The following is a 21,679-nucleotide window of genomic DNA, read 5'->3' on the forward strand; positions in this document are numbered from 1 at the left end:
AATGTTTAAAATCCAAAGAGTGAAGTCATATTGTTTCCTCTAAAATGATTTGACATTTAAACATAATACGAAGAAAGTTGGTGTGTAAGGAGTATTAAATTTATTTGATTGGTTAATATTTTATAATCTTTTCAATCTTAGTTTAACTTTAAACGTTGTCAATAAAAACAAAATTTTTAACCGTCTAATTTTAGTCTCCAATAATTTATTCATAATGCAAAAAGGCAAGTGGTTCAACAATTTTACATATGTCCTAAGGCAACTAAGCTATTTTTGTTTTATGTCTCAATCCAAATTCTACACATAACCCGTTCTTACGTGTATTTTTATTCATTCAAAATGCAAAAAACCAAAGGGTGGGCAAACAGGGGATAAAACGAATTCTAGTGATGGGTTTAAAGTGTAGTCACCGATAGACGCAAAATACTACCGGATCTAAAAGAAAACATATTGCCTGGATGGTGACACGATTATTATCTTTCTATTCGAGAAGATAATATTCAAAAGGCCCAAATTAAACGACCGATTTCATTCTAAAATACCTTCTCGTACAAACATTATTATTATAATTAATAAATTTATGAAGTTCGGTAAGCAGATTTATCGACTGGAAATAACGACAACCGGCCAGTAAAACTTCTGAATTGATTTAGCTACAGCCGATTTGGCAATCAAAAGCAAGGTATTAATCGACCTTACTCTTGGTACAATGTAGCATTTCATAAACTATTACTGAATCTTTAAAACAAAAATGTAGTTACAAAATATGATGATGAAAAATATGACGGTTATGATTGAGATATTATATGAAACCCTAATTGTGAAGACTGATATATATAGGCGTATGGAGAATGAGTCGTGTTGTGTGATGAGATCTCAGCCGTACGTTATTGGGCCTCATGGGCTTCTTGCTTGTGGACACCGAATTAGGGTTGTTGCTTGTACAGTGTAGACACTAATTTTATAAGGAGTGTTATTTCTTATATTTAAGTAGATTTAATTTAATGATATGAAAAAATTTAAAACGATGTAAAAAAGATATTCAACCTGTGTATATATATTTTTCTAACGACCCACAAAACAATATTTTATTAAAAATTCTAGCAATGGGCTAGAAAAAACGTCCCACACACCTACGAAATAAACGAGCACATACATAAATTATATTCGAAACCTGTATCGATCCTTCCACGATAGGCCAATCTTTTTAGATCAATTCTTTGTCCAAATATAACTTATCGTTTATATTTCTTCCACCAAGACGATCACGTGTATCGGAGTTCCGTTATGGAATAACACGTTTTGTTTCTTTCATTTACACCAAATCGACATCAAACACACCGCGTGGAACACTTTAACTTTGTCTTTAGGGAATGTCGAGTGCTTATGCAAATCCACCAAACCCCCTAGCACAAAAAGGCATAAATCGGTAGTTACTTATACCTTGATCTATCTCCAAACTATTTGCGCCAGCACACAAGAAATAATCACATACTAATTCCTCCTCCACATCGCATACCGGACACATCAATGGACCAATCAAAATATTCCATTTCGCCAACTCCACGGACATCGGTAGCCTATTAAAAATAGCCCTCCATGAGACAAAGCCTACTTTTAGAGTTCAACCTGTGTACATATTGTTCGATTTGTAAATACTCCCTTCGTCCCATTTTAAATGTCATGAGACCCAAAACACACAAATTAAGAAATGTTTTATCATTTTATTTAATGAGCTGTAAAATGACAATAATGTCCTTTAAGTTATTATGGCTAAAAACCATTTTTCTTCCTTGACTAAAAAATCCACTACTAGCATATGTAATAGTAAGGGCACAATTGAAAATTGAATTTATATGTATAGAAATGACATTTAAATTGGGACAATCAAAAATGAAAAAATGAACAATTAAAATGGGATGGAGGAGTATATACAAAAAAATTGATTTTTTTACAAGAGTTTTTATGTTTGTATATAATGTACGCTTTAGAAAAGGATCAACAATAAGTTTCGAACTCTACATTGGTTAAAATAAGATGTTATTATATTTTTTTTATATAAAAAGTTGCCGATGTGACTTTATTAAATTTTGACTAATTATGAGTTGCCAAGTCATTATTTAGAAAATATATTTAGTCAAATTTATGACTTTTACACAAGAAAAATAGTTTAGTTACAACTTACAAGTTGATCATTTGATTTAACAAAGTTATTGACTTTTTCATGAAAGTTTTAACAATTTTTTTTAATTATTACTAGTCTCCGATGAATAAAGTTTTGCTATCTTGACTAACACAATGATTAAAGACGACTATATATGTCCACGATCGAAAACAACACTGGGTAATCTAAAATCACCATCTCCACCTGTTATGGGAAAACCCCACTGCTTAAGGACCATTACGAAAAACTTAGTTGAAATCAGATTCAAACTTGACACTTTTGCGGTCTCCAGCCCGGAGCTCATTTGCGTTTAATAATTTTATTATGTGCATAATTTTGTTTTTCACATCTAAAAATTGAAGTGAAAGTTAACAATTCGGTTACCTCTTTTATTCAAAGTAGTAATGACAATATTGATATATTTTTTTTCTTAAAGTTAAATCTAATTCTTGGCGATGAAAATATTGCCTTCTTCCATCGTTTGATTAATACTAGAAAAATGTAAAATGTAATCCGAGGTTTGGTTATACACGGGAGATGGTGCGAGAAGCCAGAAAAGATTAAAAAGGAAGTGTTTGGTTTCTTCATAAACAAATTTAAAGAAGAGGTCCAGATGCATCCGGGGTTTATATGTCCAGGAGTCAAAATGCTCAATTATTCAGAAGCTTTGTTGTCTTGCTCCTTTTTCTCGAGAAGAAATAAAAGAAGCTGTGTATGGTTGTGGAAGTGATAAAGCTTCAGGGCCTGATGGGTTTAACTTTAAATTTATAAAGCATTTATGGGAACTTTTTGCAGAAGACATTACAGAGATTTTCTCCCACTTCCATGAACACGGAGTTATAAGTAGCGATTGTGGTTCATCCTTAAACTCGCTAGTCCCTAAAAACAAAGATCCGAGTACATTAAATGAATATTTGCCTATTAATCTAATTGGGGTTGTGAGCAAGATGATCTTTAAAGTCTTGGCTAATCGGACGAAAAAGGTTATTGAGTCGGTTATCTCAGAATATCAATCAGCGTTCCTTAAAGGTAAAGCTATTTTGGATGGGCCTTTGATAGGTAATGAGGTGGTAGCATGGATGAATAAGAGAAAGATCAGATCTTTTTTTCTTAAATTAGACTTTGAAAAGGCTTATGATAATGCCAACTGGGAATTCCTTCTATTAATGCTTAGACAAATGGGTTTCCCGGATCGGTGGTGTCGATGGATTCAAGGAGTTCTCTCTTCGGCTCGTTTCGCGGTTTTGGTTAATGGTTCTCCTACGTTCAAATTTCAGTGCTCTAAAGGGATTAGGCAAGGAGATCCTCTGTCCCCCTTCTTTTTCCTTATTGTAATGGAGGCGTTGTCTTGTATGGTGGTTAGAGCATGTGATGTGGGAATTATGAAAGGCCTTCAGTTACCTAACGAGGGTTCGGTTATCTCTCACCTTTTATACGCGGATGATGCGATGATTGCCAGTGAATGATCCAACGATAACCTTAGAAACGTGACCAGAATTCTCAGATGCTTTCGGTTATGTGCAGGGCTAAAGATTAATTTCTTCAAATATACACTTTATGGTTGCGAGGTTAGTGAGAGGGAGATCATCAATATGGTAGAAGTTTTGGGTTGTAAAGCGAGCTCGCTCCGTTCAAATAACTCGGTATTATGGTGGGAGCAAACATGAACATGACTTCTAATTGGGACCCGGTGATAAGGGTATTTGAAGAAATATTATCTCTTTGGAAAGCTCACTCGTTATCTATCGGAGGGAGAATTACCCTTATTAAAGCGGTGTTAGAAAGTCTTCCGCTATACTACTAGTCTCTTTTTCAAGCCCTTATAAAAGTAGTAGAAAAACTAGAAGGCATGATCAAGCGGTTCCTTTGGGGCGGGTCATCAAATTCCAAAAAGATACACTGGGTTGCTTTACGCCCTGCTTGAGGTGCGCGCATATTATGTATATATGTGTAAACCCTCGGGTGGGCAAAAGTGAAATTGCACTAATTTTGACGTTATTTTACTAATCTCGTGAAAATAACGTTAAAAGTGGCGGAAGGTTAATCAGGCATCATGTGGTGGCGTTGATAGCCGAAAGACGACGGTACATGCACCAATCAGCCGGTATCCCGATGATTGAGTGCTATGTGCTTTATGTCCAAGGCTTGATGCAAAACTACTATCGAGCCGGGGGTCTCACCGGAAGCAGCCTCTCTATCCCTATGGGGTAGAGGTAAGGCTGTCTACATCTTACCCTCCTCAGACCCTAACATAGCTTTGCTATTGGTGGGATATACTGAGTACGATGATGATGATGATGATGATGATACACTGGGTTGCTTTGGGCCGGGTAGCTACACCAAAAAAAGATGGATGGGCTGGGACTATGTAAGTTAGAGGTGGCAAACGTTTCCCTTCTGACGAAATAGGCTTGGAGACTCAAAACTGAAAAAAAAAAACAGTTTATGGAAGAGAGTAGTTGAGGGGATTCATAAAGCTAAAGGTTGGGAAGGAGTTGTTCCTGCTAATAAGAAATATGCAGGCTCTTGGAAGAGGGTTGCCAAAACTTTATATGAGCTTCGTTTGGGGGGTGTTAAACTCATAAATATGATTAAAGAGGAAGTAGGAGTTGGAGATCAAATTTGCTTATGGACAGATCTTTGGTTTAGGGTTGCAACTTTGGAAGATAGCTTCCCTAACCTCTTTAAATTGGAAAAGAAAAAGAAGTGTAAAATCAAGGAAAGGATTTGGTGGCATGATAATATTATTAATTGGGGATGGAATTGGGTGAGGAGACCATCAACACAGGTGGAGCTGATGGAATGGGAGAATATTTTTAAGGTTCTTATAATGGCTAGAGGGTGCTCCAATGCTAAATGGCTTGCTCATCCGTCCGGCGAATACTCGGTCAAGTCGGTGAGAAATTGTTTGGTCCAGGATAGTACAGGGAATGCCAATTACGTTTTGAAGTGGAGTGATTGGGTCCCAACTAAATGTAATATATTCGCGTGGAGGGCGGTTTTGAATTGGCTTCCAATGGTGGATAATTTAGAAAAAAGGAACATAAAGGTGGAAGATCATAGTTGTATTGTTTGTGGTGAGGGTGAAGACTCGGTCAACCATTTATTCACCGGTTGTGTAATCGTTGTTATGGTGTGGAAAAAAGTGAGTTAATGGTGTAAGATTCCTCAATTTTTTGCATTTTCAGTGAAAGATTTGTTGGAAATTCATATCCATGCACCGGGAGGGGGGGTTAAGGAAAAGGAGATTGTCCAAGGCATCATAATTATCGGATGTTGGCGGTTGTGGAAAGCTAGGAATGAAAAGTTATATGAAGGTAAAGAGATCAAGATAAAAAAGATTATGGGATATATTAGAATTTTGGGTTTTCTTTGGTTAAACAACATATTAAAGAAAAGGTTAGTTGATTGGCCTACTTGGTGCAATTATGCCCTTATGTAATTGTTTTGTTGGTTTTGGTTGTGCTCCTCTAGTCTCTCCGTGGAGAGGTTAGCCTTTTTTGTTCTTTATGGGTTTGGTGTATGTTTTGTTTTAATAAAGTTTTCTTTAAAAAATATCTAAAACCTGTTAAACGTATATTTTTTCTATTTTTTATAACTTGTAAAGTAAAATACGTGTCTTTAATTACCTTTACCTTGTTTAATGTTTATGTTTTGGATACATGATCTTTGATATTTTTTTGGGAAAAATTTATAATATAAAGCAAGACAAAAATGAGAAGTGTGAGAATGATTTGTAGTCACACAAAAAATCATTTAAAAAAAAAATCAAATGCTTCCTCCATCATTCTCACTAAAAACGACGAAAATACACAATGACGAAAATGAACAAAAGACAACTGTAACTAAAAAGACACAATATATTGCAAAATAAAACATAATGCCGAACAAAATATAACATAATGTTGAGTAATATAACACAATGTCAAGAAAAAAAGACACAATGTTAATGAAAAATGACACAATTAATGACGAAAATAAACACAATGATAAACAAAACGACACAAAGATTTTTTTCCCTCAACATTGTGTCCTTTTTTTAAACGGAGGAAGATGGTGGAAACATTTTTTTGTTTTTATTTTATTCGTTTTTTATTAAATTTTGAGTTATGATATTTTTATACTCTTTTAGGGGTTTTTTTTGTGTGGTTGTAAATTTTCTTATCATTCTTATTTTTATCCTCATTTATAAAATAACTTGACCCTAACTTTTGGTACCTAAAGAAATGTGGTTTTCCATTCTAAGTCACCCACCTTTGGTCCGATTGATATCTTCACCTTCGGGCATGTTGCCATTTACACAAATCACGATTAGGGATGAGAAAATAATACCGAGTACCTATCGATGTCGATGCCGAATCAGGTTCTATCGGTGCCAATTCGGTATCGATTTTTTGAGATTTCAGGATCGGTGTGGTGCTGGTATTTTCCCGAATTTTTGCCTTCGGTATCGTACCAAATAGCTACCGTACTAAGTATTTTCGATATCGATACACTTGTTTGGTGATTTCCAGTGCTGGTACCGATTTCATACCTAATCATGACACGTGAGTTAAGTTTGCGTTTTAGACATCTTATTTGATAGTTGGGACTCTTACATCTTGTATGACCTCGTCGATATCGTTCATGCTAATCTTTTAACTTTGTTGCATGTAGGATTTTTGAGTCACCAGCCTAGGCAAAGGGTATCTAGCCATATTTCTATTACATGTGTTGAAGAATATGGACATGTGTAGGAGGGTATCTTTCCTATCAAGACGTGTTTTGCATGGCCAAGTAACTTGTCGGGTGAAAAGTAGACATCATCTTGGTGAAGCCATCCCGGACTGTTACAATTGGTGTAATCAATTTGTTTCTTCATCTATTATATTGTCATTACTTTTTACCATCTCTGTCTTATTGCTAGTGTGTGGTCATAATATCATGCATGTTCATAATATCATACATGTTAAAACCGGCACTCAGGGACTACCGTATCAACGAAGAAGAACGCCATGGACTTGCTAAGAAAAAAAGACACTTTTAGCTTCGTCATAGGATGTGTTCATCATATCATACATGTATCCGCCATTGAAGGGTTAATCCTAATAATTCACAAGCAAAAGAGCTAAATAATTTGTCACTTCCCCCGACCCCTATACTCTGGGAGGAAGCCGTGAACATGAATTGGAGGTATCAGTGTTTATTAAATTATTTTACAGCGGGATATTTTAACAAAACCGTAGTTAGAAAAAATGATCAGAGTTATAAAAAAACATCATGATTCGTATTATTATAAAGTGGGAATTTAACCCTTTTTGATACAAACATAATTTTTATAGGGATAAACCCTAATTTACAAAAACATGTTTTTTTATTCTGGTGACAAGCCACTTATTTAAGCTGGAAGACCGCATGCATCATTCATTTGTCTCTAACAAGTCACCTGAAACATATTTAAAATATTTGATCAGCAAGAAATACTGATGAGTGTATTCATTTGTAAATGACACATTTTACATTTACAACATTAAGATGTTTTTACATCTGCCTGCTTACAAATTACCAAAAGGTATTTGTCACTCGACCGTATCTATGGTTGTGGTCATATTACTTATTGGCTAACATTTGTCCAACAAATAACGTGTAATAGCCCAGTAGGCAAACCTTGTATACAAAACTCCACAATACCGATAGTAACCATCCCGTAAGTCTATAGAGACTTAATCATTGTAATATATTTAAAATATTTTAAAAATATTTTTGAAATCATTTAGAACATCTGCCATGAGTTTTATAGGTTTTTAAAATAACATGACAGTGTCGGAACCATAGTTATCTCACGCAAATGTGAGTTGTACAAAAACTCGAATGTCTCACCTTGCATGTTTACAATTAAAGAACGCTTCCTGGTATTAATCACCTAGGTTAAACACAATGTAGTATATCTAGATTAGTATAAAGCCAATAATCATAACTATAATCACGAGATTAGAAACTTTATACGATGGCACAATGTCTTCCTTGATAGGCAGAGCTTTTGGATTCACGTATATAAGTTTCTTTCAATCGGATAGGATATCGCTACAATCACTCGGGTATTATACCATCTTCTTAATATATAATAAGATATTTCAGAGAGAAAATATAATTTGGTGCAAGAATGAACGTCCCGTTTCCAATCTATTTATAGCTGACTTTGGAACCCGTCGCGTATCGCGATGGTTATAAACAAAAGGCCAACACGTATCGCGATGAGTCTTGTAGCATTGCCGAATCAGACCTAGGCATGCCACGTGGCATACCATGTGTCTTGTCTGCGTAACTTCAACGTCGCGTCATCGCGTAACGCAATGAGACTAATTTAAACATGTCGCGTATCGCGATGGGAGGATTATTAAAAATTGTAATTTTCCACAAAAAAACTAAGGCGGCCCTTAAGCGGCTTGCGCTCATCGCACTTCGCCCGATCTCGATCCCAAGTGTGTGCGCGTGCGGGTGCTTCGCACCCTCCGCTAGGACCACTGGGTGTGATTTGTCTTATAAGAATATTAACATATGAGTTTTTTTTCTTATAAAGAGCTCACTAGTTTTATAATTTAGCAATGTGGGACAAAAAACTTACATTCCTATTCATACCATGGTGGAAGCCTCTTCTTTTCTTTCCTCTACCAATATGAAATGAAAATTTCTTCTTTTATTTCTTTACTTCTCATTTAATTTATTTTATGTTTTGTTATATAATTAAACAAAGAAAGAAAATGATCATAGATAAATTTATGGAGAGAGAGGGGGGGAGAGAGAGAGAGAGATGATTATGATAATGTTTGTGGATATAATTGTTAGATTTAGAATTAGAGTTTTAGTTTGAGTTGGAATTTATCTTATGTGTTTGTTGAGTATTATTATGTAAGGGTGCAAGAAACCGAAAAAATCATTTGAAACCGAAAAATTCAAACCGAAACAAAAACCGACGGTTTGGTTTTATGTTTTTATAAAATCGTACTAAAGGTTCGGTTTTGGTTTTCCATGTAATAAAAACTGAAAAAACCAAACCAAACCAAATTTCTATATATATTTTTTAATTATTTTAAGTAATATAAGAATTTAATAAATATGTAACTCATGTATTTTTGGTTAAATGCGTAATAGTCTATTAGTTAATAATGAACAAAATTATTTATACTTAAATTAATGATATTTTTTGCTAACTTTTTTTACGGCCTCAAATTTTCAAGCTCAAATGACAAAACCAAAACCAAATTGAAAATCGAAAAACCGAAATCGAAATAACTGAAACCGAACGGTTTCAAAAAATCCAAAACCCGAAGTTTTGGCTTAGCCTAAAACCACATCGAACCGCACCACGCGCACCCGTAGGTCAGGAATTATAGTTTCGAGTATGGAATAAGTTAATGTTAGTATAAATAGAAGTTTGGAGTCATTGTCTTTTGTGTGGTCTTCGTTCTTAATAATATTGAAAGATTCGTGATGAGTTATCACCAACTTATCAGGCATTGTCGTGACGAGTTATTTGGGTTCAGGTTTTATTAGGTCAGGTTAATCAAGTTTTAAGTATTCTAAAAAAAATATTAACACCTACAACGCTAAAGTTAAAGCTAACATATTATTCTTTAGTTGTAACGTAGATAAACAAATAATAAACCAACATATCTAATAAATCAATCCAAGAAAAAATTAAATTTTAACAAATCCAACCATAAAAAAAATCCAAACATAAGCATATTCAATCTGTCGTGACTATTAATTAGAGTGTTCGATTATGGTTGGTTTTAGTCATAAATATATCCATAATACTTAGAAAGGGAACAATCGATTTGGGCCAAATTCTGATAACCTTAGTGGCTAAGGTTTAACCTATTATACATAAAAATATATTTCGTTTTAATACTAACAGTTTATTTGGGTTAACCTGAAAATAAGAATTCTGGCCCATGAACCAACCAAAATTACTTTAGTTCGGGTTCGAGTTTGTCTTTTTTCAGGTTAGGTTAGTTCGGGCTCGAGTTTGAGTTTTTTTAAATCGAATTTCAGGAAATAGTGGTAGAACCTAGTTACTATATGATGATGATAGCATCTTAAAAGCTAAAACCTACCATCTCCACATGATTTAATGTGGCAATTAGGTTGGAGAATATGAAAGTTCGAGTCACCGTCTAATTTTAGCAAACAAAGACCAACATTTATATTTATATTTATTATGTAGCATATGGCATATTTATGTTATTTGATGTACTCTAAATTTAGATTTCTTTTTGTTTTTTATTTTTTTAGATTTTTTATTAAGTTTCGTATCGTAATTCTTTATCTTAAATATATAATAATGAAACTTTCATACATTCTCTCAAGCTACCATACGCATTATTTGTAAATAGTGGCTTCATGCATTTGACCCGAATTTAAGGGTATGAGTCTCACCAAACTCAAATAGCCCTTAAACGAGTTATAACATCTCAATAAATTAAAAATTAATCTTACCAAATATTTGATATAGAAAATCCTATAAAATATGGATACACTAAAAATCAGTATCCGAGTTTTTTTAAAAAGATATTAGTTATAATTAATAAACAATTTTATAGTAAAAAAATAAGTGTGTCATGAGTCTTACCAAACTTAAATAACTTTTAAACCGGGTTATAGTATCTCATTTATTTGTGAACCAATTTCATTATCAAATCTAAAGTATGTTATTGTCTTTCTTACAATAAATTAAATTAAAATCCAAAAAAATATATAAAATTAGAAACAAATAATGTAAAACAACCCCGTAATAGAGGGAATAACAACAAGTGGTTTATATGATTAAAGTCAATATGATTTTTTTTATTAAGCTAGGGGTTCCTTTTTACGGTGTTTATGGTTGATTTATTTTCGAGACAACATATCTAAGTTGTAATTTCTGAGTTGCAAAGATGCTACCTCTTAAATAAAAATTTCACCATGCTAACTTTAAAATAAATATTTTTTTATTGATTCGAGGTCATCTAAAATTGAAATCAACATAATCTATAAGAGGTGTTTGGTTGCACAGTGGAATGGAATCATCCATTACACATGAAATCTCATTCCATCAAAACCATTTCTTCCCACCCCTTTCTTTTTTTTCATTCCATTCCTCATTCAACCTACTTTCTCAACAACACCATCATCTAACAACCACCGCCAACACCACCACCACCACTACCATAGCCACCACCATCATCTGACCACCACCGCCACCGTCACCACCGCCACCGTCACCACCACCACCTCCGTCGCCACCACCGTCTCCGCCACCACCACTGACGCCACCGTCGCCACCACCACCTTACCACCAAAGCGACCACCGCCACCATCGTCGCCATAACCACGGCAACCATTGTCACCGCCGCCACCCAACCATAACCGCCACCACCACTATCACTGCCTGGCCACCACCCTTGTCATCACCACCCTACCATCGCCATCACTACTAATGCTACCATCGCTTGACCACCACCACCATAACCATCACCCCCGTGGCCTGACCGCCACCACCACCACCGTCGCCGCCACCACCACCGTCGTCACTGCCACCACCATTTTCGTCTCCAGAGCTACCGTCACCGTCACCATTTCAGTTTTTTTAAATTAATTATTCATTTCATTTTCATATGTTAACAAACAAGACAAAGGAATGGTAATGATTCATTTCATTCCTTTGTCCATTCCATTCATTCTCCCATTCTATTCCCCCTTCATTTCATTCCTTTCAACCAAACATACCTTAACATTATCGCATTAGATCAAAAAGAATACTTCCCGAAACCCATTGGGAATCCTGCACCTGGTATTGAAACCCATAAACATTGTTTCCGTTTTCCCAAGTTCCCCGATCTCGGTTTCCTTACTTGATCTCTTCCGCTCTTCACAAAACTCTCACGAACTCAATGAGTGCTTTCCGCTTCCACTCAAAAGTCACAGGGCAATGCTCCGATGGGCATCTCATTGACACCTCAATTGCCGATTGCTCCTGTGCGCATTCTATGTGACCTACATTCTATGGATTTTATAAAAGAACCAACCTTAATTTCACACTAGGAGGTTTTGATATCTTTGATATAAGGTACATGAACGGACCACCTAGCATGTCACATGTTATTAGTTAGTTACATACATATTGTGTTTTTTGATAAATGATTCAAAGCCCTCAAAACATCTCAATACTCTTAAAAAAGGAACTTAGTGGATCTAAAACATTTTAATTTTCTTATTGACTATTTAATTCCAACACTTTTACGAAAAGTCTAAAATAAAAATAAAATAATCATAAAACCAAATTACTGAATGACATTTTTCTTAAAAATTTAAATGAATCACATTAATTTAGTAGGTGGGATTTGTACGGCACCCATTTTAATTTCCAAATCACTAAAAATAACTACAAAATACAATACAAAAAACAACCCAAATCTCATATAAATTAAACCATGTATTTATTTATTATTCACGTATTTACACCACATACTTTTAATAATTTCTAATTTTCAATAGTTCACTTTAATAGGCTCCTTGTCGGAATATTCCATTCCACCGTCCGGCAGCCGGAATCCCTCTTTTGCTTTTGTTTTAAAAAATTAATTACCAAATCTACCCAATACCCTAATAACAATGATATATATTTATATTATACTATACTATAAATAATTACAAATTTATTATTTATTTAAAGGTTAAGTTTATTTTTATTTTTCACTTTTTCTAATTTTACAAAAGTTATTAAGCTCTTTCTCCCGTTGATCATCATCGTAGATCTGAAGCAAACCCGCTTTAATCCGCTAACGGATTTAAGATCCACATCCTGTTACTTCTCTATTGGATGCTGATTCAAGTAAGTTGCTTTTCAATTTTGGCTTTAATTACTGTATAATGTGTAATTTTTTTAAGGGTTTTTTAAGCTTCAAGATTTCAACTTTTTGCTGATCCGAGCTTAGATCTTACTGTTTCCGTTGTGGGTTTTGTTTGAATTTGAGTAAAGTTTGTGTTTTGATTGTCAATTTGACTTTAATTTGAACTTTTTTGACCTAGATTTGGTTTCTTGAAATGGTAATTATGTTCATTTGGGGGAAATTAGTTTAGGGGTTTTGTAATTAAGGTTGTAATTAACATGTTTACTAAGTTTATAAACTCTTATTAATTGCATGTGACTGAAATGTGTTATTCAAATGTTGGATTATGTTATAGGGTTGAATATTGAAGATGGATCCGAACATAGAGGAAGCAATTAGGGCTAAAGAGAATGCAGAGAAGTTGTTTTTGGTTAAAGATTTTGCGGGTGCGAAGCAGTTTGCGTTACGGGCGCAGACTTTGTGTCCTCAGCTGGAAGGTATATCTCAAATGGTGGCGACGTTTGAGATATACGCTGCGACGGTAAATATGAACCGGGAAGTTGATTTTTACTCGGTTCTTGGGTTGGATCCGTCTGCGGATAAGTCGATACTGAAGAAACGTTATAAGAAGATGGCGGTGCTTCTTCATCCTGACAAAAACAAGACGGTTGGGGCTGATGAAGCTTTTAAACTTGTGTCTGAAGCGTGGGCCGTGTTGTCTGATAATGTGAAACGAAGCTCGTATGATGCTAAAAGAAATAAGCACTTATCGGGTTATAGTGCTTCTGGTGTTTCTGAAACTTCTACAAGATTGGATACTTTTTGGACCGTGTGCACCTCGTGTCGCGTTCAGTATGAGTATCTTAGGAAATATGTGAATAAGCGACTTTCGTGTAAGAATTGTCGTGGGGTTTTTGTAGCTGTTGAAACGGGTGCGGCTCCCGTTACTTACGCCCCATGGTCGTACACGTCTGAAAATGGTTACGCTAACCATGCTAGCCATGGTGCGTATAATGCGGGCCCGTATGTACCGAGTACATCAGTATGTTTTACAGGAAACGGGTCATCGGTTATTCACCCGACACAACAAGGGTATGAGTATGCCGGGACCGTTTCGTTTCAGTGGAATACTTATTCTGGCTCGTCTACTTTGGATCCTAACGGGATACCTGCTAAATCTGCTAACTTGAGCCGGCAAAAATCTAACGGGAGACACCAGGTGAGGTTAAATGCGGGCCCCGGTGAGATTGTAGCTCCTAGAATGGGTCGGCCTCCTAAGAAAAGAAAGGTTGAAAATGGGGAAACGGGTTTAAAAACCGAACCGAATTCAGATTCGAATAATTTGAATGGAAATGTCGGGGTTGATGTTTTGACCCGGCATTACTCGATTCCTCCTGCTTTTGATGCAAGGAAGTTGTTGATTGATAAAGCCCGAACCGTGATTCGTGCTAAGTTAAAAGAAATGAAAACCACTTCTGCTATGAAGGCTGAAAAGAATGGGAAAACGGTCAAGAAAAGTAGTTCAATGGCGATAACGGTCCCAGATCCTGATTTTCATGATTTTGATACGGATCGGTCTGAGGAAGTGTTTAAGCCAAAACAGATATGGGCTATATATGATGAAGAAGACGGGATGCCCCGTCTGTATTGCCTGATTCGCCAGGTCATATCTGTGAAGCCGTTTCAGCTTCATATAACTTACTTAAACTCAAAACCTGATGCTGAGTTCGGATTTAATAAATCGTGTGGAAGTTTCAAGTTGGCCCATTCTCTCTTTGTTGACCAAGTCAACATTTTTTCTCATCTTTTGGGGAGAGAGAATAATGTTGGGAAAGGAGGGTGTGTTAAAATATACCCGAAACGAGGCGATGTGTGGGCGGTGTATCGAAACTGGTCAGAGGGTCGGAATAAAAAGTCAAAGAAAGGAAGGAAGCAGTTTGAAATGGTGGAGATTCTTGACGATTATTCTGAAAAAGTTGGGGTGTGTGTGACACCTTTGGCTAAACTAGAAGGGTACAAGACTGTGTATCAAAGAAACCCCAACAAGAACGCGGTTCGGGTAATTCCCAGAAAAGAAATGGTTCGGTTTTCGCACCAGGTGCCGGCTTGTGTGCTAAAAGGTCAAGGCTTGAACTTGCCAGACGGGTGTTGGGATCTTGATCCTGCGGCCACGCCAGAGCAACTTCTTCAGGCGGATGCGGATGCGGATGCAGAAGAAGAGGAAAAGAAGGTTAAGGTGGAAGGGCATTTTGGTCATTTGAGTGTTTAAGAGTGATAGTGTATAGATCCAAACACATGGTGATGATGTGAGGCAATTGGTGAGGAATTTAGGTAATAGCTGGAATGGGATCACAAGGTGACCCCTAGCGGCTAGAGCGCAGTTTGGTTTTAAAATTACTCAAATGTTGGTTAAGACTTGAGAAACTTGTACTAATTACTTATTATGATTTAGTTACTTTTTAGATTTGCTAGTTGCGCTTATACCCCTTATGCGTAAATGGGTTGTACTACCGAGTATTTACATTGCAGCATGAAAATTATCTTTCGTTTTAGTATCTTGTCAATCTTGTCCAGTTTTTGTTGAGATTGATTGTCATAAACTGTTCAAATCAAAGAGGTTTATTATTATTATTAATCAAGTTATTTTCATTTTTAAAAATGTTACACCTTTTTTTTAATCATTTTAACATATTGAAATACAAAGGATTTTAATTTTTTAACGGTAAAAAATAAAAATAAAAGCGGCCGGTTTTATTAGTCATTGTTTTGAAACACCATAGTTAGCGGTTTGACTCAATAATTTTATCGAATGTTGTAAACCGAATGTGGTCAACCTTGGGTAACCAGATGGTCAAGTTGGCCCGAAACCCACCCACAATCCATTAATCTAAAAACTGGAATTATTATTATCTTCATATTTTTGTTCAAAATCATCTGTTGCATACATGGTACTCAATTTGACACATAAATTGACATCAAACCACTAATAAATATCTAGCTCATTGAGCCCAAACATTGTTCTAGGATTAAAGCCCGCGTCGCGTCTTGACTTAAGCAACCACCATTGGAGAAAATGTGTCAGGTAATCCAATGAATGAATAAGTCAAGAAGTAACCGTGAGGTATGGCTTTAGGGGAACTTACCTAATGTCGCAGAACCTTAGGCTTAACAAATCATAATAATCGATCGTGGCCTACACATTACCATGTAAGGTATTTTATGGAGTGACACCAAATATCTCACCCAAAATAGATAGACATCTTAACAAGTTATAATTTGAAGCCTCGTCTTTTTTTTTTGACATACCTAAATTCTAGAATACCACAAAAGTTTAATATATATGATTTACCATGCATCAATTAAGATGAGGATTCCAAGACCTTGGATGTGAACTTGATCTCCCAAGAAATAACATATTTTTCATGTTTTCTCTAGTTCCTCTTACAAGGCTACAAATACTAAAAGGAAATACTAATGGAAAATACGAGCATTAAATGAAAGACTAATATCATAAAAAACATTTATAAGTCAAATATTAAACCCTTGAATTATGCATCATTGACATGACTGGTGGTTTTCATTTAACACTATTTTAATCGGGTTAAAGACTCTTTGATGAATCCTTATTATGGGCCGGGTCATGGACGTCAGATTAATGGCCTCAAGATCGATCATACAGCGCAATCGGTAACATTTTAAAAAGACTAATAAAAACAATAAGTAAAATATTTTATTATAAAAGTGGTTCATAAAATATGGTTACCGTTACGATTTTCCCTCTCGATCCTCTTTTTGAAAATCCTTAATCATCATCATCATCATTAAACCCTAACCGCTAGCCGATCGAGCAATGTCGCTACTGGTCGCCAGTGCTGGCGACACCGTTAAACTCTTTGACGTCTCCATCGATAGCGGTGATCCTTGTGTTGCAGCCACACGTCGTGTCCTGGTTCTCAGATTAACTCCGTTAAGTGGAACCATACCAGTAAGAACTGTTGTTATATTATATTAAACAACGCTTCATCTTTTATTACTATTACTATTACTTGTAAATAAATTAGCCTCAATTTTATCTAGGGTGTGCAAGTTAACCGTCGTAACCGTTAACCGATCCATAACCGACATAACCGAACCGATTTTAACCGATAACCGTCATAACCGATGGGTCGGTTTAATAAGTTTTTAAAAATTGTCAAATACGGTTCGGTTTTGGTTAAAGATAATTCCAAAACCACCATAACCGAACCGACCCATTTATTTAACCAATATATGTTTGGAATTAACTTCCACCATCATATTATTGGATTATATCATTTTGATGATTTTGGTTCTACGTTTGTAATGAAATTAAGTTGAATTTCGTTGTTGGATTATATAATTTCATTCTCTTTTTTGATTATATACTTTGTTGTATTATGTCATGTCGTTGTTTTGTAATAATTTATGCCAAACTTTTAGGCCCATTTACATTGTTTTGGTTATGGTTAACCGACCTACTATAACCTTCAAAACCGATTAACCGAAACCGCCATAACGGGTCGGTTATGGTTATGATTATCCATTAACCGACATGCCGGTTATGGTTATGGGTTTGGCTCAAATCCGCTCCAAACCGACCCATGCACACCCCTAATTTTATCATATCAAGATTTGGTGGTGGCGAGTGCCGCTGATGATAACTGGATAACTTGTGGACGAAGAATGATCAAACTATGGGGACTATTGATAGTGCTCATAATAATATTCAGGTTAATTCATTTCCGTTTGTTGATATTGTAAACAAACGCAAACAGACACTAATAAACACTATTGGACTGGACCGAACACTAATGGACAGACAAACTTAAACGAACGGAATAATAATAATAATAATAATAATAATAATAATAATAATAATAAATCCACACAAATTCAGCCACAAATCCGAAGTTACGCCCAAAATATCCCAAAAAAAAAACTTAACAGTTTATATAGTAAAACAAATAAATAAAAATATTAATGGTAGAATATTAAAAACATGAACCTAATCGAAAGCACATAAACGACTAGTGACAGACACAAGTATAATTGGTGAGAATATGGGATTTGCTAAGAAGAAGTATAAAGTGCTTAACAGACACAATTAACAGATGTCAAGTATAATTGCAGGGATGAAGATGTAGCTTCTATTAGTCTTTCTGGTGATCTTATAATTCACAATCTTGGATGGGGTGCAAAAGGATCCTAATGGGCAAGTATGTGTGTTATCTATCTTTTCGTTTATATGCGTGTTTGCAATTTATATACTTCTCTTTTCTGATGGTCAGGTCTTGAGGGTGCTTGATGGACCTTTTAGTGACAGCTGGCGATGACGGTGACGTTCATTTGTGGGATACAACTCGTCGCAACCCAAAGGCCCGTTATATTAAACTCATACGCGTGTCGCCTTTTAGTTTTTATTTTTTCGCAAGGCTGATTAGTTGCCACAGTTGTCGTTTAACATGCATGCTAGGTTGATTAACTGACACAATTTTTATAAAGATTTGAATTTAATATGCAGGTTTCCTGGTTAAAGCAGCATTCTGCACCAACAGCTGGCATTATTTTTTCTCCATCCAATGACAAGGTTTCTACTGAAAATGGAATCTGTATTTGTGAAAGAGACATCTTTAGGGCTGTAAGCGAACCGAACACGTCCCTGCTCATGTTTGTTGTTTAGCTACCAAACAAACGATCGAACTTGAACAACAAAATGGACATGGTTTTTCTGTTCGTGTTCGTTCATAAAGCAATGAACGTGTTCGTGTGCGTGTTTGTTCGTTAACAATATAAATGAACACAAACGAACATCGAAAAAAGAACATAATTATGCTAGAACCAAATAAAAGTAAACATGAACAGCAACGTGTTAGGCTTAAAAAGTTGTTAAAACTAGACTAAATTGTAACGGGCCTAAAAAATTTGAATGACTATATTAATGAACAATATACAAACAAACTTTAAAGAACGTAAAGTAACGAACATAAATGGATGCAAACGAACAAGCATAAATGAATTTAAATGAACCAGCTTTCACGAATATAGATGAAAGAATGACTCCTGTGTTAATGTTTGTTCGTTTAACTAAATGAACAAAAGCTTATGTTAATTTTCGTTTGTATATTCAATTAAATAAGTCCCGTCGAACGGTTCACTAAACGTTTGGTTCGTTACCAGCCTGCTTTCTATGATAGAAAATAAAATTCTGCATTGATCTAAAAGATATCTTTTATAAAGTTTTGGAGTTTTGGCAGATAATTGCTAGTGTTGGATTTGATAAAAAGTTATACACTTTTGACTTGGGATCACAAAAACCCACGTTTTGTGTACCATACGATTCACCTTACTCATCAGTGGTGTTTGATGATGACGGAAACACACTGGCAGCTGGCACAACAACCGGGCATGTGGTATTTTATGACGTGCATGCAAACCTTCGACCGATTACTGTCCTTCGCGCTTATGCTAATTCCAAGGTAAATCTATTATCCTTTTGTTGTCAAACAACGACCTATTAGCAAATATATAATATGCAAAGTAATAGAATACAAGAAATTGGATTATGGAGAGAAAGAAAGAATAGAAGAGTTCATTCTTATTGATCTGCAATAGCTAATGCAAAGTAATACATAATGGTGTAATAAACCATAATTATAACAATATTGATAACCATATGAATAATATTCATAACACCTTTTATTATTGTTCTTACTTAATTTACATATATCATAAGTTTTGATGTTATTTTGTTTAACTAGGCTGTCACAAGTTTATTCTGGCAAAGATCAAAACCGATTTTTGTAAACGAAAAAACTTGCACACCTGATATGCCTCTCATTGGTGATACAGTGGACGATTCATTCGTTATGCCAGACCCGCTTCCTTCATTAACAACTTCAATTCTCGGGTCCCGAAACTCTGCCAGGTCAGCAACTTCAAGTGGTAATGATACTTATAACAAACGATATAATAGAGATTAGTCTAAAATTGATTGTTTTATTAATTGAGATTATTAAGTTGATTACAGATAAACCTATTTATAAACCAAACACTGGTAGATCAACACCAATCTTTATTAGACTAAACTAGGACAACTAGGTTCCAGTACTTACACAAGATTAGTCTAACTGGTACATTTGCAGCAGGTGAAGAAACGCGCTCGCTAAGGCTTGGTGCGCCACACGGCTATAATAATATTAGAGATGAAATGAAGGTGTTTTCCCCTCTTGTGGATGTTAAACCGTATACATCTTCTATGTATAAATTTTTGGAAGGAACCAAAAATGATGTTAATGAAAAGGTGGCTTTGTTTCACATTTTTGTTACATTTTGTTAGTTAATATTTAGTAACTCTAATATATGACATTGTTAAAAACTAAATAGTTATTAATTTCAGGATGACAATCACGCACCTGTTTCTCAACCATTATCTTAAAAACTCGATGGATTGGGTGGAGGTTCGGATAAGCTTATTTGTCCATGTCAGCAAGGGACCTCTAGTTTTGTCACGTTAGATAAGTTTACACCAAGGCATGAGACGCCGGTTTTCTCGGAGTTGGGAACTCCTCCGTCTGTGAATGTAAATTTTACTTATTTACCCTCTTTCTTTTCACAATATTAATCTCATTTTCAAAAAAAATAAAAAGAATGTCGTTTGCTATGATCGTTAGCCTGTAAGCGAACCGAACGTACGCGGACTGGTTGGCAGGAAGTTTGTTTTTTTGGTAAACGATCAAACACCAACATTGTTTGTTCGTTTATTTAAGTCTTACAGTTGATGTTCACGTTCACTTTTACTTGACTTTCACTCCATCTATATTCGCGCATCTATGTTCAGTTATGTTCGTGAACCATTCATGTATACTGTTAACGAACGAACATGAACAAGAAAACCCCCTTCGTCTACTTGGTTGTGTTCCATCGTTTGATTAAAATTAAATGAACATGAACATGCCCCGTTTGTGGTTCGGTTCGTTTAGACTTTAGATGCCTAGTGATCGTGCTCTATGAGCTTATCTGCATCGGCTCAACAACCTGATTTTCCATTTTTTTTAAAAGCCATTTGTTATTTTTTTATAGTGTTAATATTATTGACAGAGTATTGACACGCAAAGCCAGAAATCACCTGTACATCCTAATTCACAGCAGCAACCGGGATCTTCTTCCTTCTCACTTCAATTAGTTCAAGGCACTCTTGATGAAGTTCTTGCTTCTGTTCAGAAATCCATTCATGAAGATGTAAAAAACCTTCACATTGAAGATTTAAGGCAATTTCATATGCATGAGGTTTGTCATATCTGTTATAATATTTTTATGTTATATTTGATTATTTGTTATTTATGTAAAATCTTCATGTAGGTGCGAATGTAAAATGCAATGAGCTCGATTTTGGAAACACAAGCAGAGCTTATGAATGAAATCAAATCGTTACGCTAAGAGAACCAGGAACTCTGCCAGCTGCTGTGAACTATTTACTCGTGTCTCATAATACTTTTTAAACTTTTTAAATCATTTTATTTGGTGAAATTGCTAGAAAAGAACACACTATATTCAGTGTGGTTTCTTTGTAATATTACACAAGAATAGGATGGTTTGTTTTGGAAGGAAAGGTAAGTGGCATGGTTTTAACTTACAAAGTTAAAACAAT

At 35.3% G+C, this 21,679-nt stretch overlaps 2 protein-coding genes, 1 non-coding gene and 1 pseudogene across 3 annotated transcripts; 3 read left to right on the plus strand and 1 right to left on the minus strand.

Annotated features, from left to right (window-relative positions):
- Positions 1 to 574: 574 nt before the first annotated feature.
- On the minus strand, positions 575 to 662 carry LOC143546783 (small nucleolar RNA snoR109). Its single transcript, XR_013137651.1, has one exon. It is a non-coding gene; the product is annotated as a small nucleolar RNA snoR109 (small nucleolar RNA).
- Positions 663 to 4,751: 4,089 nt separating this feature from the next.
- LOC143546752 (uncharacterized) lies at positions 4,752 to 5,318 on the plus strand. Its single transcript, XM_077038342.1, has one exon. It carries the CDS (start codon positions 4,752 to 4,754, stop codon positions 5,316 to 5,318), a length of 567 nt encoding a protein of 188 aa, XP_076894457.1.
- Positions 5,319 to 12,490: 7,172 nt separating this feature from the next.
- On the plus strand, positions 12,491 to 15,571 carry LOC143546778 (uncharacterized). Its single transcript, XM_077038370.1, has 2 exons — positions 12,491 to 13,016; positions 13,370 to 15,571. Exon 2 carries the CDS (start codon positions 13,385 to 13,387, stop codon positions 15,281 to 15,283), a length of 1,899 nt encoding a protein of 632 aa, XP_076894485.1. The 5' UTR covers positions 12,491 to 13,016; positions 13,370 to 13,384; the 3' UTR covers positions 15,284 to 15,571.
- LOC143546753 (protein NEDD1-like) lies at positions 15,358 to 21,402 on the plus strand (annotated as a pseudogene).
- Positions 21,403 to 21,679: the final 277 nt, after the last annotated feature.

The sequence above is a fragment of the Bidens hawaiensis genome, unplaced genomic scaffold, assembly GCF_021521415.1.
Source record: "Bidens hawaiensis isolate Kalapana, Puna unplaced genomic scaffold, B.hawaiensis_p1.1 tig00014463_1, whole genome shotgun sequence".
Lineage (NCBI taxonomy): Eukaryota > Viridiplantae > Streptophyta > Magnoliopsida > Asterales > Asteraceae > Bidens > Bidens hawaiensis.